At 40.6% G+C, this 9,731-nt stretch overlaps 1 protein-coding gene across 1 annotated transcript; it reads right to left on the reverse strand.

Moving 5' to 3' along the window:
- Positions 1-98: 98 nt before the first annotated feature.
- Positions 99-9,182, reverse strand: LOC109643327 (sodium- and chloride-dependent GABA transporter 2-like). Its single transcript, XM_020108403.2, has 15 exons — positions 9,057-9,182; positions 8,539-8,724; positions 7,280-7,414; positions 6,661-6,801; positions 6,480-6,564; positions 6,114-6,246; positions 5,801-5,935; positions 4,192-4,295; positions 3,779-3,903; positions 3,555-3,667; positions 3,313-3,450; positions 1,884-1,986; positions 1,633-1,733; positions 1,185-1,355; positions 99-1,065 (listed from the first exon to the last, which is right to left on the reverse strand). Exons 1-15 carry the CDS (start codon positions 9,061-9,063, stop codon positions 916-918), a joined length of 1,827 nt encoding a protein of 608 aa, XP_019963962.2. The 5' UTR covers positions 9,064-9,182; the 3' UTR covers positions 99-915.
- Between the last annotated feature and the right edge of the window lie 549 nt (positions 9,183-9,731).

The raw sequence follows: 9,731 nt of genomic DNA on the forward strand, positions 1-9,731 counted from the left end.
AAGTAAATATAGCATTTATGCCCACAACTCATAATAAAGGATTTGCGTTAATAATTTGAACATAATAATGTGTAAAAAAACAAACAATGGGACAATAGTTCAACACAACATGTAAATTGGCATCTTTATTTAAAAATGTACTTACAAGATTCATATTATACAATATATGAAACTACCCTGTTTGTACCATGTTAGTCCTCAACCTACTGCACATCTACAGAGTAATAATTATAATTTTCACTGGCATTCTACATTTTCACAGTCTATTCACTTAAAATACAACATTTTATTTCAATTCTCGTAAATACAAAAAAAAAATCTCCACAATCAGTTATGATAATACAATATATGATACAAATATGACTAAGAAGCCATGAAGTGATGTTACAGATACACAAGGAGACTTCATTTTACAATGGTAACCTGCACTCTAACTGATTTCACATACATTTTTTTGAAAGCTTTAGTGGCACGTGAAACCACAGGTGACACTAAAACGTTTGTTATAAAATTGTACAAGGCTGACTCATGAATTTCAGCTAACATTGCATTGTGTTATTTACATCATCTATGAAATGCAGAGCTGAACTATCTATGCCAGCATTTAATGGATTTCAGTTTGAGTAGAGCAAATTACTTTTGTCCCTGAAAAAATGCCCTTGAGCCCTCCAAAACGTCGACATGATCCAATATATGAAAAGCTACTTTTTGATCTCTCTTCCCGTATCAGTCTTTTATCATATTACTGCTATCCCTGAAATGCCAGGCTCTGCCAAAACCCAACACTGTCAGCCTATTATCTCCTGAGTCCTCCACAAATTATAGTAGATGATGTGACGCTTTGTTGCACCTTTCCCTGCAGTGATGGAGCCAAAAAACCCATGCGTCTCTTCCATACGTATCACCAGTGGAGCCTCATACGCTGGTGTCTTTGTCAGAGACGGGGGAGTAGCCATTTTTAGTCATGGTGGCGTCCACCTCAGGAGCAAAGATGGCCAGTAGCCTCTCCTGCTCCCTCTTGGTTTTGGGTAAATCATCAGACGGTGTGATGAGCAGCTGGATGCGCTGTAGAAAAATGAATAAAATCCACAGGAGTGAACCCAGAGAAAACATGTCACAGTTAATAAGTACTAAGGGTCTTTTCACTAAGAAGTCGTCGTTGAGCTTTACGGATTTAACGTTACCTCTCTGAACGTCCCCTGAGTCGTGCTGATCTTGTACACCATCCAGAGCGGGATGCACACCATGGAGGACAGAGCAAGCAGCCAGCCGATGGCGTAGCCCCACCACGGGTACACATACTCATTGTTGTACTTGAGGGGAGTGTATTTGATGAGGGAGAAGGCAAAGGTACCCTGAAGAAACAAGCGGATAAATATTAGGACTGTTGAAGAATGAGCAGACGTTTCATGTGCGCACAAAAGCAGCAAGAAATCTGAGTGCAAGCGACAAAATATATTAAGTGCAAGTGCAGTTTGAGCACAAGCAGAGCAAATCTAAGCACAAGCAGAGGCTTTTTGAGTGAAAGCATTACAAAATTTGAACATGAAATCACTAAATCCTTCTCACATATTGTAAGAACACACTCTTGAATTAAGATAGTAGCAGTTCTATCAGTTCGTTGATACTCACGATGCATGTGGCCGGGGTGAGGTACAACCAACAGTACTTGATGTACGGTCCTGGACGGTACCCAATCATGTCCTCAATGTTGTCGTAGAAGCGATCTGCACCTGCAAAAACACACAGAAGACATTTTTTCTCAACATGCACACGTCTAAAAAGTCAAACTAAATGTAAAAATGAATGAGTCGATTTAAAAGCATAACAGGATCATTGGAAAACACTTGAATCCTTAAGTATGTCTCCATTGTCACACTCACCATAGACCCATGCGATGCAGACAGTCTCAAAGATGGACATGAAGAGCAGACACATGCCACTGGCTGCATAGTAGTCAAAGAGCTGGAAGATGTACATGCCCCCCTGAAAAGAGAGAGAGAGAGATAGATAGTGAGAGAGAGAGAGAGAAAGAGAGAGAGAGATAGAAGTGTTAAGTCATTATTATACAAGGACAAAATACTTTAATTCAATAATCAAATGAAGTAAGCAGAAATTTAGTTCAGGTTATGCTCGGTGCAACAAATCTATCTCAAGCAACACAAAAACAAAAGGAAAAAAGAATTGAATATAATAAACAGAGAAAATGACCTGAAATCCATTATATATATGAATATGTGATAAGTTACAGCACTTGAACTTTCACGTCATTGTTTTTCTGACTGCAGGAGACAGAAGAATCAATCTGGAAACCTTCAACGTGTACAAATTTGTCTTGGCAGTCTTGAAAAATGAAACAACGAATATTATAAAATATATTCAGTGTAAAGTGACACGTTTGAGCTTTTAATTTGAATTTGTCGTTGCCGCTAGAGACATCGATGGCAAGTGATGTTTGCATGTGTGTATGTATGTGTGTGTGTGTATGAGTGTGTGTTTTAGCTCAAATATAATTTCAATTACATGTGAACAGTATTTTTGATAAACGGGGACATCTTTTGCAGGACTTCAAAAAAAACATGTTCTGCACCCTTCTTATAGTCCATGTCGTTTTATTTCTATATGGGAGGCTGCAACTCTAGAGACACAGCGGGATATCCACTAACACCTAATTGCCGTACAGGCGTTATGTGAATGGTGCGGGCAGCAGATAGTAACATTGTGTGAATGAGTGACTTGCACTGTGAAATTCTTTGAGTGGTAGATAAGACTCGAAAAGCTCGATATAAATACTATTCACCATAAATAGTTTAAATTTGACCTCAGTTGTGACTCAGGCTGCGTAACAACATTTGACACTTACCCTGTTGTACAAAACCTTTCACTTGCTCGTACTTACAAAATGGCGACTTGTTGACACCTCTGCAGAGGATTCATGTTTCCAGCTGTGCAGAGGTGAAATCATGTCAACTACTACAATTTATTTTAACATCTTCTCTAAACAACCATCTGCTGCCTTCTCCTCTTCGAGCATCAACAACCTGGTTTGGAGCATCTGGGTGCATAACTTTAGTTTTACGTGATCTAAATGTTGTTTTGGAGATAATTTCACCATATGGGGTCAAATATAACGAGTAAGAAGTTAAAATAATATTTTAAAGACAGTGAAAATGCAAATTATTGTTACTTTTACTTAGAAAATACAGTTATTTCCTGGTGAAACCTGAGTTTATGCTTGCAGATCTTGGTCTCTCATTCTGCATTTGTGTGTGAGTATGTGTGTGGTCCCAAAGTGTGACACCCCCCACCTACCTCCATCAGCATGATGAGGCCCATGAGGAAGGACATGAAAGCAACAACCAAGAGGAAGAGCTCCCTGCGGTTCTTGCGGCGGAACACAGCGGGGTACATGTCCACGATCGCCGTCACAAGGCTCTCAACACAAACAAACTGAGGACAGATACACAGTTTTTAATCAGGAATCCTCAATTTTACAGAAACAAAAAGTTCTGTAAACATCATTTTTGAACATGAATTAGTACACAGTTGTCTACCTGGCTGTCCAGCCCCAGAAACACAATCATGATGAAGAAGAGGGCGGCCCACAGAGGAGAGAAGGGCATCATGGAGACAGCTCGGGGGTAAGCTATGAAGGCAAGGCCAGGACCTACAGAGAGATGAAAAGTGACTGAAAACTAGAACTAATAACAAATAAATGATGATCCTAAAGATAATGTAAGGATTATTGATGCTGTTCCTTCATTTACAGAAGTCTCACCAGATTCTGCTACTTCTGAGATGGGGACGTTCTGTTCAAAAGACATGAAACCCAGGATGGAGAAGATCGCAAAGCCCGCCACAAAACTGGTGCCGCTGTTCAGGAAGCACAGCGAGAGGCAGTCTCTGCAAAACACAGCACATTCGTTTATTTAACACATTTAGAATAATATTTATATCAAAAGGTGTATATTACGTACATACCTCTATATTTCTTATATTGTATCTTATTGCCTATTTGTATTTTACTTCCTGCTTTCACTTGCTATCTTGTCAACCTCTTTTTGACTATTGGCTGCTGTAACAAGTGAATGATTATCTGTTCTCATCTTGGTCAAATCTAAAACAAAAACTGAAGAAATATGTCTCAGCAACAATTACTAATTTGAAGTTTTTTTGTATTTGAGGATGTACCTGTAGCAGTTATTGTTGTATTTGTTGTAGCTGCCCAGAGCTGTCAGCGACCCTAAACAGATGGCATAGGAGAAGAAGATCTGGGTGCCGGCATCCATCCACACCTGACACAGAGGAGGCACGTGACAGGTGAGAAGATGCTGAGCTGCTGCTTCAAAGTCATGTCATTTTTTTACGTACATGTATATCCGACATGAGAGTACAAATACACTCAGGCTGATGTATAGACGCAAACGTGCTGGTCAGTGTTTATATAATCCAGAAGAATTCACATGCTAGGCTTTCACATAAGTAATCATTGACTGCTGCTGCTGCTGCTGCACCATAATAGCTGGTGAGACTCTTCTTGCTTTAAACACTCATTAACAAACCAAGTTTCCATACGTATAGAAAGTGCAGGAAAAACCAATGCTTTATCATACAGACTAAACAAATCACAAAGCAAAACTGGGACAAGAACAGAACAGAATAAAAACAGAATTTAACAACAGGAGAAATTATGAAATGTTTTGATCTGATGCAGAGACGTTGACAGAGCTCGTTAAAACTCTCTGAGCCTGTGACTGTGTGTGGCTCAGTCCTGTGTTTACAGTCCCAGCAGCGTCCTGGCCCTGCGTTCGATCCCTGTGGTCTCTGCCTCTTTCATAAAGAGCAGGTGGGCCCAGCAGAAACTGGGCTCCCCAGCAGAGAACCATGGGATACCCATCGCCCACGGGGACCAGAACACACAAGGACCCCGTTATTTGGGATTTTATGATGTTGTGATGGATGTAAGTATTTTGGTGTGAACGTACCAACTCATTCTGTCTGTATATGTGATGCATATCTCATGTTCCACTCATCTTATCACCTCAACACTCTGTGTGTGTATTGTAAAGTGTCTGAGGAAGATCAGTGCTGATTTTGGTGCACTGTAGACACATGATACATTCAATGTTAATAAAATGTGAATAAACAGGTGACCAGTGCTCTGTAGCAGTCAGTGGGGGCGGAGCAGCTATGGATTGAGTTGAACATGTCGGTCTCTACATTCTGGGGTACATCAGACATTCCCCGGAGCTGATCTCCAACATTCATAGAATCACTTTCTCTTTAGCAATTTGCCTTCAAAGTAAAAGCACGTTGGTTTTTGTTTGCTGCAATGCTTAATACTGAGCGGAATTGCCGAGCTTTTACTTTGAAAAGCTGTTAACTTGGGTCTTAAGATTGTGTCTGCTATTTAACAGATCTCTGAAATATCCGTCATGCAATGTATGAGAAAAATCTTGAAACTTACATATGAATCACACACGTGAAGATTAATAAAGCAAATTCAGTTTCATGAAATGAAAAGAACTGACTATAAATTCTTCACTGCAGATAAACCTGGTGGGATGAACTCTGCATAATAGACTGCTTATAAAAAGCTCTGCACATGAACAATAAATAGTGACATTTTATTGTAGAACTGATTGAGGAGGACTCACTGATGACAAGGAATAATTCTGAAGGACAGGACAAGAAAACAGCCCATTCCAAACAGGCAGGTTTAGAACAGCCGCAGCACTAGTTAACCTAAAAGTAATCACATGCCAGATAAACACATTCAACAGATTTCCTTGTTTGGTACCTGTGGATCCGCCAGGCGTCCCAGGTCTGGGTAAAGGTAGAACTGGATGCCGATCCCAGCACCAGGCAGAGTGAGCCCCCTGATCAGCAGAACGATCAGCATCAGATAGGGGAAGGTCGCAGTGAAGTAGACCACCTATACCCACACACACACACACACACATCCCACACAAACACATGTTAAATATGGAAACAAACATCCCAATTAGAAAGAATAAATACCAGCTGTCATCGTGGAACTGTTATAATACATATATTTAAACATCCCAGTTAGATGCAAACTAGGTCACGACCCCAAGTCACCCCTCACCCACCTTTCCTGTGGATTTCACCCCCTTCCAGATGCAGAAGTAGCACATGACCCAGGCGATGAACAGACAAAGGGCCAGGTCCCAGTTCATAGAGCCCATCTGGTCGATGCCGGGGGAAATTCTCAGCGCTCTCCTCCTGCAGAGGCAACAGAGACGCATTATTATCATTATCATTATTATCATTATCATTATTATTATTATTATTATTATTATTATTATTATTATTATCATTATTATTATTATTATTATTATTATTATTATTATTATTATTATTATTACCATTATTATTATTATTATTATTATTATTATTGTTGTTGTTGTTTGAGTAATACATTGTTAGGTAGAGGTTAGGTTAGTCTGAAAACTCACTCCCAGAACTCTAATACAGGAGAGGTGGTGTTCTGGTTGATGAGGTTCGATGACATGTTTCTCTTATGAAACTCCATACAGTTTTCTAACAGGGAAAAAAAGAAAAAAAAGGCAAAATATTATGAAATGTGTCACAGACATTGGGAGGATCCTGTGTCGTGTTTTGACGCACATGTGTTACCTGTGTTCCATGTGTTGTTGCAGGACGACCAGGCCAGGTCCCAGGAGAAGCAGAAGGACAGGTAGAAAATGCCCCAGGCGAGAACGATGATGTAGTAGAAGTTCAGCAGAGTCACTATCACCTGGGTGCCATAGCCCAGACCTGCAGGGAGTACATACAGTTCACAGTTCACATATAGAGCATACCATAATTCATTATAACAAAGGGGAAATGTGAAAATCAGCCAATGTTACATAAATCAAACCCCAGACTGCAAAGATACGGTCATTTTAATCTCTTAGTCAGTATTTTGTGGTCATTTTGTGCCTTTTAGTGTGTTTTTTTGTCTCTTTGTGACGGTTTGTTGTTTCTGTGGTTGTCTTGTTTCTCTTTGCGGTTGCTTATTGTCTATGTTGACATTTTTAGTCTCTTTGTGATTGTTTTGTATCTCTTGAGGTAATTTGAGTCCTTTATATATATTTTGTCTCTTTGTAGTTGTTATCTATCTGTTTGTGGTAATGTGATTGTTAACAATTAGCTTACTCCAGGCACCCTGGCCCCTTGTGCCTCTAAGTGTACATCCAGGAGAATCCCTCACTAACAAACGTGTGACTGAAGGGGACACACGTGTCCTTCTTACCTTCAAACAAGGGACTGATCTTCCTCCAGCAGGTTATGCCTCCCTGGCTGGTGTACTGGCCCAGTGCCGTCTCCAGGAAGAAGACGGGGACGCCACAGGTGAACAGGAAGATCATGTAGGGGATGAGGAATGCACCTGAGGTGAGAATGAGCAAAGGATTCAGGGTTCAAGCTGACTGAAGCATGAAGTACAACATTACACATACTCAGAAATATTAAGAGCTTCGAATCCACATGAGGGAAGTCAGAGCAATCAGAAATTCTAGAGGAGCCCCGATGAGGATGATGAGTCAGAGATGAAATATGAACACAAACCATGGACATCTTGAATTTACACTAAAAGCCAATGATGAGTCCCCTGGAGTATCCTTCAGGTCATATGGTCATTGTATTTTATTCTATTTTTAATTTATTATTCTACACAGTTCTGTTTAATTTCATTTTTATTGTCTCTCTCTTTGAACTTCTTTTTAAATTGTCAAACAGATTCATCCGTTTTGTTTCTTTTACCTCTTTGAATCTTTTATTCTGCTTTTTCAATTTTTTACTTTGCTTGAAAATTGTTCTGTCAAATTTGGTTTGAACAAATCTAACACACAAACACACAAATACAAACTATAAACATGCTTTTGTTATCTCACAACTTAATTACTGCAAAAGCCTTGTCTCTGGTCTAAACCTGAAATGACTGCAGTCTGTACAAAACTCAGCCGAGATATTAAATATATCAGATCACACCAGTTTTATGTGTTTCACAAAGGCTCCTTTTGGAAGACATATTCCTGAATATTTGTGTTGAAAAGTGCGCTATAAATAAAGTTATTCCTTTTTTTATTATATCATATCTATGAACCATGCACGATCAAGTACTGAGGCAGAAGTTTTAATAACTTCATGAAAGAACTAAATAAATATGTTTTTTTAGCGCTCTTTTCTCTAATAGTATAATTAAATTTTGGCCTGAATCCCTCTCTCATATCTCTTTCAGCTCGTGTGCTGACGTCCCGTCGGGCGGCCAAGGATGTTTGCTGTGCTCAGATTTCTGCCTCTCCACGGGGACAGCTGCAGCGAACAAGGAGCAACAGCTGTCTGACCCTATTCAGCCCTGACCCCTGACCCCTGACCCCTGCCACCCCATGGAGAGAGGGGGAGAGAGAGGGTGTCCAATTTAGCAGCCACGCAAGCACGTCCAAAATAAAGCGGTAAAGGAAAAATCACTTTGGTTAATGAAGTACTTGAGTTCCTTCATCCCACTCTTACCTCCTCCATTCTTGTAGCAGAGGTAGGGGAATCGCCACATGTTCCCAAGGCCGATGATGGAACCGGCGACCGACAGGATGAACTCCACCTTGTTGCTCCACTGGCCTCGCTCCTCCATCTTCTCCTCCGAGTGGGGCACCAGGTCCTTGGCTTGGCCATTGGGGACGCCTGCTTTGGCAACGTCTCCTGCATAATCAAACAGAGAGGAGGGGGAAATGTCTCAACAGGATTTTGCCTGAATAAGAGCTGATCTCTTTGTTCTCAGTCATGCACCAAACACTGGCAGCTGCAGAGAAGGCAACTAAATGTGTGAATGCAAAGGAAGTCATTAATGAGAAAAACACAACACAAAGAGACAAAGTCTGTCCTTTGCATACATTATGAACTACTGCAAGATCAATGCAATCCTTGAGCGTTAAATCAAACAAATGGAGTAATCAAATTATTACAAGAAATAATTAAATCACTGAAAACAGTCAAACCTGTTTCTAAGAGAAAAGTTGACGTGCGTCACTCACCCTTCATCGCTGCCGTGCAGAACTCTCGTTTCAAGACCTGAGCTGCAGTCTCGGGAGATTTGATCTGTCAAAAATGCTGGAGTTTTAGTATTTAACACGAACGGAGAGAGGGGCGGAGGTTCGCAATGCTAAACTTAGGCCCAGCCTCCACCTTGCCTCCCTGTGTCTGCCCCCTTCAGAGCAAAGTCTATCATCGGCCATCACTGTGTGGTTTAAATTAGGGGAAATGGCTAAAGAATCACATCAGATGACATTGGAACTCAAAACTGTGCTAAAGACACTGATAAGGTCATCGTGTAAGGTTTAGATTTTAGATTCCATGTATTTCCCTCCTGTAAAGATAGACCACACTTCCATGACTTGTTGTGACATCATTATCGGAATCTATGGGGAATTTAAGAGACAAATCTTCCATCCCTGTGGAAGGATAAACTGTAACTCGTCTCCATCATGTGATGCTACAGTCATGAATTCCACTCAGCCAACACCACAAACAGCAGGTGGCACAGATATAATTGCATTAAATGACTAAGATGAAGTTATGCAATCGATTATGTATTATCTCAGCTCGTTTTCTTGATGCCATGTGATGCCACGTCACCCCCGCCCCCCCTCCCGGCTCTATCTCCAGGGACAGAGCCACTAAAATGGAGGCTGAAGCAGTTGAGGTCAGTT

Source organism: Paralichthys olivaceus, chromosome 23, assembly GCF_024713975.1.
Source record: "Paralichthys olivaceus isolate ysfri-2021 chromosome 23, ASM2471397v2, whole genome shotgun sequence".
Lineage (NCBI taxonomy): Eukaryota > Metazoa > Chordata > Actinopteri > Pleuronectiformes > Paralichthyidae > Paralichthys > Paralichthys olivaceus.

What these genes read in the sequence shown, in the direction of transcription:
- LOC109643327 (XM_020108403.2), bottom strand. An exon ending in CAACAACACATGGAACACAG is followed by an intron (nt 6,565 to 6,660) that starts GTAACACATGTG and finishes TTTCCCTGTTAG; the next exon opens with AAAACTGTATGGAGTTTCAT. An exon ending in CTGCATCGCATGGGTCTATG is followed by an intron (nt 1,734 to 1,883) that starts GTGAGTGTGACA and finishes GTGTTTTTGCAG; the next exon opens with GTGCAGATCGCTTCTACGAC.